The sequence below is a fragment of the Primulina tabacum genome, chromosome 8, assembly GCF_025594145.1.
Source record: "Primulina tabacum isolate GXHZ01 chromosome 8, ASM2559414v2, whole genome shotgun sequence".
Classification (NCBI taxonomy): domain Eukaryota; kingdom Viridiplantae; phylum Streptophyta; class Magnoliopsida; order Lamiales; family Gesneriaceae; genus Primulina; species Primulina tabacum.
The window spans coordinates 24426873-24430401 of record NC_134557.1 but is presented as its reverse complement, the minus strand read 5'-3'; the positions used below and the strand labels follow the sequence as shown (position 1 = coordinate 24430401).

Genomic DNA, 3529 nt, shown 5'->3' with positions numbered 1-3529 from the left:
TGATATACACAAATGTAAATTAAACTAAACACCATGTGAATGTTTATTTAAATCATACGACGCCTAAAAACGTTTTGAACATCAAAACAAAATTTTAAACTTGCATCTTGGATACGAGAAAACGGTACACCAATAATTATAACTCAAATATTTTAACTCTCCCACAATAGTTGAAGTAATATGTCAAATTACTTTAGCAATTGATTCAATAACTTCTTGTATTTGATACGTATCAATTGAATTGTCTATACTAATGGCTCATCAATCAATTAGATGATCTACAAATAGTTTAGTAGGCAAAATGAATTTCACCCATTAAAATAATAAATATATACAGAAAATGACAGTGAAATGAAAAAATATTTTTAATCAAAGATTTCGAAAATATGTTATTCAAAAATAAAAATACTCCTGCAACACACAAATAACACATTGAAAAGAATCCCAAGTTCACTTCCGTGCGAGACATGTTTATAAATACAGAATCATTATAATATTTATTCAATTACACAATATAAGATAAGAATTCAATACTATTTATATAAAATATTATTATTTTTGTACAATTTTTTATACAAAATTTATTGAGAGGCAAAAGATGAGCATTATCATTAGAAGCAGGGAGTAAACGACAAAAGGAAAACCAGGTCAAAAGGTCGATCACATTTCTCAGTTCCAGATTGGGAAATATCAATTGATTTCTTTTTTTTTTTTTTGCTATTTCGATATATAAATCAATACTATAACTTACAAAAATTAGATGTACATGATTTATATTTAAAATTAAATTAAAAAATATTTCTTAAAAAAAGTCAAAAAAACAATCAAGTGGTTTTACTTCATCAACATTTTTGTGCCCCACTGCCCGACTCTAGACATCTTATTTACATATTTCCTGTAATCCCAAATAATGGAACCTCTGAAGTAATAATTTTTTTAAAAAAATTGTTCTAAAGCAATTATTAGATACTTTTAAATTTGAATTCATTTTTAATGAAACTATTTGTTAAGAATATACATACTTTGATCCATTATTGTGCCAACTAATTGTTGGTTAAAAATGTCAAGTCAAAATCTTACTATATGATTTTTTTTTGCTTCTAAATTAACGATTTCCCGTGCTTATAGCTCAATGATCTCACTCCTACCGGATTAGTCGGTCCTCAGTGTTCAATCATCATTCCCGCGTGTGTTGTAATAAAAAAAATAACGATTTCCCGTATAATAAAAACTAAAAATTAAATATTTAAAATTAATAGTGGCATTTATAATATGGAAAAATAATGTTGATGGGCTAAAATACAAAATGAGTCACAATAAATTAAATAAAGAGGGGGCCCTATTACGTTGATTTTGCCTTCTCTTGTTTTTAAATTTCTTCTCATATCATTTTCGAAAAAATAATGAATAATAATTCTTCTTCTTCTTCCCTTCTTTAAAAGGGCAGCAAAAACAGCCATTCTTGATCCATTTCTTAGCTTCTTGCAAAGTTTCTATAAGCCCTTGTAGATATTGCTCTCACAGTGCTAAAACTGAATAGCTAACGGAATTCGTGTTGATTATTTATCTTGGCTGCAAGCTTGATGGGGATTGATCTCATATTTAGTTGAGGAAAGGAAGGAAATCATGAAAAGATCATTAGTTCATCTTAAAGTAAAGATTGGGAGTTTTATATCTCCGGTGATGGTTCTAAAAATGGAGGCCAACGAGATTTAGCAGAGATTCTAAATTTCACAACAAAAAAAAAGAAGTTAATCAACTTTGTTACTTTATACTTCTTTAATCCATTATTTGTTTTTGGCTTTCGTTACTTATCCCTTTTGTTGTAAGGTGTTGGTAATTTTTGTTCATTTCTGGTATTTTTTGTTCTTTGCAGTTGTGTCTGTTTGTTGCAGAAGAAGTCTTGGCTCAAATAATGCTGAGTAATAGATCTAGAGCAGTGGCCAGCAAGCAAGCTCTCATGGCGGATCAAAGCAACTCATTGTTTTCTTCTCCTACTAGAACTCCCACCACACCGATTTCATCTTCCTTGGGATCACCAAGATTTTTCAGTGGGCTTTTGACTAAGAATCTTTCTGATGCAGAAGCTAATGTAATGAGTCCAACTTCAATTCTTGACCCCAAAGTTTCATCCAGTTTTGTGAACCCTTTTGGCTATGACACCAGTCTCTCCAATCCTCCAAGTAAACAAGAACAAGAAGCCATTGGACTGGCCCTTATTGATTCAATCGATGAGAAAAACGATGAATATGGAAACTTTAGCAAGCCATTGAACAGAATGGTTCTGTTTGGATCAAAGCTTAAGGTGCACATTCCCTACAGTAATAACCCCTCTTCACGTTCTCCGGCTGAATCGCCGAAATCTCCGGCGGATTTCGGAATCAAGACTAGGAATTCTCAGTGCTTCAGCCCTTTTTCGGGCAACCCGGAAAAGAGCTTTAGCAGGCAGCTATCTTTGAAAGAAATGGAGCTTTCTGAGGATTACACTTGCGTGATCACCCACGGCTCGAACCCAAAAACTACTCATATTTTCGATGATTGTATCGTGGAGAATTGTGGCGCAAATGATGATGAAATAACTTCAGATCCTCCAAGGGAAACGGAAAGTGGTTTCGAAATCAATGTTTCAACTTTTCCATCACCAAAATTCTTGAGCTTTTGTCACACTTGCAGAGAAATTCTTGAACAAGGCCAAGATATTTATATTTACAGGTTAATTTAGTTTATGGCCTAAAATATCTGTTAAACACATTAATGGCTTTATTATTTGTGGTTTCGCTTGTCAGGGGTGAGAAAGCCTTTTGCGGCCATGAATGCCGCTGCCAAGAAGTGATCACTGACGATATGAAGAGTCCGGAGTTGGATGACAATATTTAGAACTCGAGTTTGATTTGATTCTCTCTTCTCCACTTTCTTGTTTCAGAGGAATTTAGCATCTTCAAAAGAGATTCTGAACTAAGAATTCCAAATTTTCCATCCCTTTAGTTGAGTGGGAAGATGACGTGGCTTAAGGAGCAAGAGTTTCGTACATCAATGTGAAATATTTCTTTTTTTTTTTTCCTTTTCTGTTCTCTTGAATTCCCCTGTCGCACACGATGAGAGGCAGCAGAGATATAATGTATGTTGGATCTCGGTTTTCTACACGCCCAAACGCAAGCGGAAGTTTTAAAATTTTAGTTTATTTTGACAATCAAAATAAGTTTTGCTTTGGGCGCTCGTATGATTTTATCATAAACATTCATAGGGTGTTAAAAGTTATACCTTTTGTGAATAAATCACTGGACTCCAACTAATCCGGTATAAACGGATTAGCTCTTGTTGATTCCCTACGAACTTTCTTCGATCTCCTAATCCAGTCCACGACTGGAATATTTGTTCCTCTTCTAAATTGCACTAGAAATTTAGAAGAACTTTTGCGTAGAGATTGAAAACGAGAGGCGGCTCAAACCCTTTTTTTTTTTCAAAAATGGCCAAAAATATTTTGGAGGAATTTTTGATATTGCCATTCACGTGAATCACCAATTGGGAG

The 3529-nt window shown here is 33.4% G+C and overlaps 1 protein-coding gene across 2 annotated transcripts; it reads left to right on the top strand.

Annotated features, from left to right (window-relative positions):
* The first annotated feature begins 1401 nt into the window (after positions 1-1401).
* Positions 1402-3209, top strand: LOC142553884 (FCS-Like Zinc finger 8-like). 2 transcript variants are annotated; one of them, XM_075664410.1, is made up of 3 exons: positions 1402-1750; positions 1877-2712; positions 2787-3209. In XM_075664410.1, exons 2-3 carry the CDS (start codon positions 1916-1918, stop codon positions 2875-2877), a joined length of 888 nt encoding a protein of 295 aa, XP_075520525.1. In that variant the 5' UTR covers positions 1402-1750; positions 1877-1915; the 3' UTR covers positions 2878-3209. The 2 variants fall into 2 exon arrangements, with proteins under 2 accessions (XP_075520525.1, XP_075520524.1); XM_075664409.1 differs by having other exon boundaries at positions 1402-2712.
* Positions 3210-3529: the final 320 nt, after the last annotated feature.

Excerpts from the sequence above, each read along its gene's own strand:
- LOC142553884 (XM_075664410.1), top strand. The coding sequence starts at position 1,916 with ATGCTGAGTAATAGATCTAGAGCAGTGGCCAGCAAGCAAGCTCTCATG. Across the intron at positions 2,713-2,786 it reads CAAGATATTTATATTTACAG|GGGTGAGAAAGCCTTTTGCG; the intron begins GTTAATTTAGTT and ends TTCGCTTGTCAG.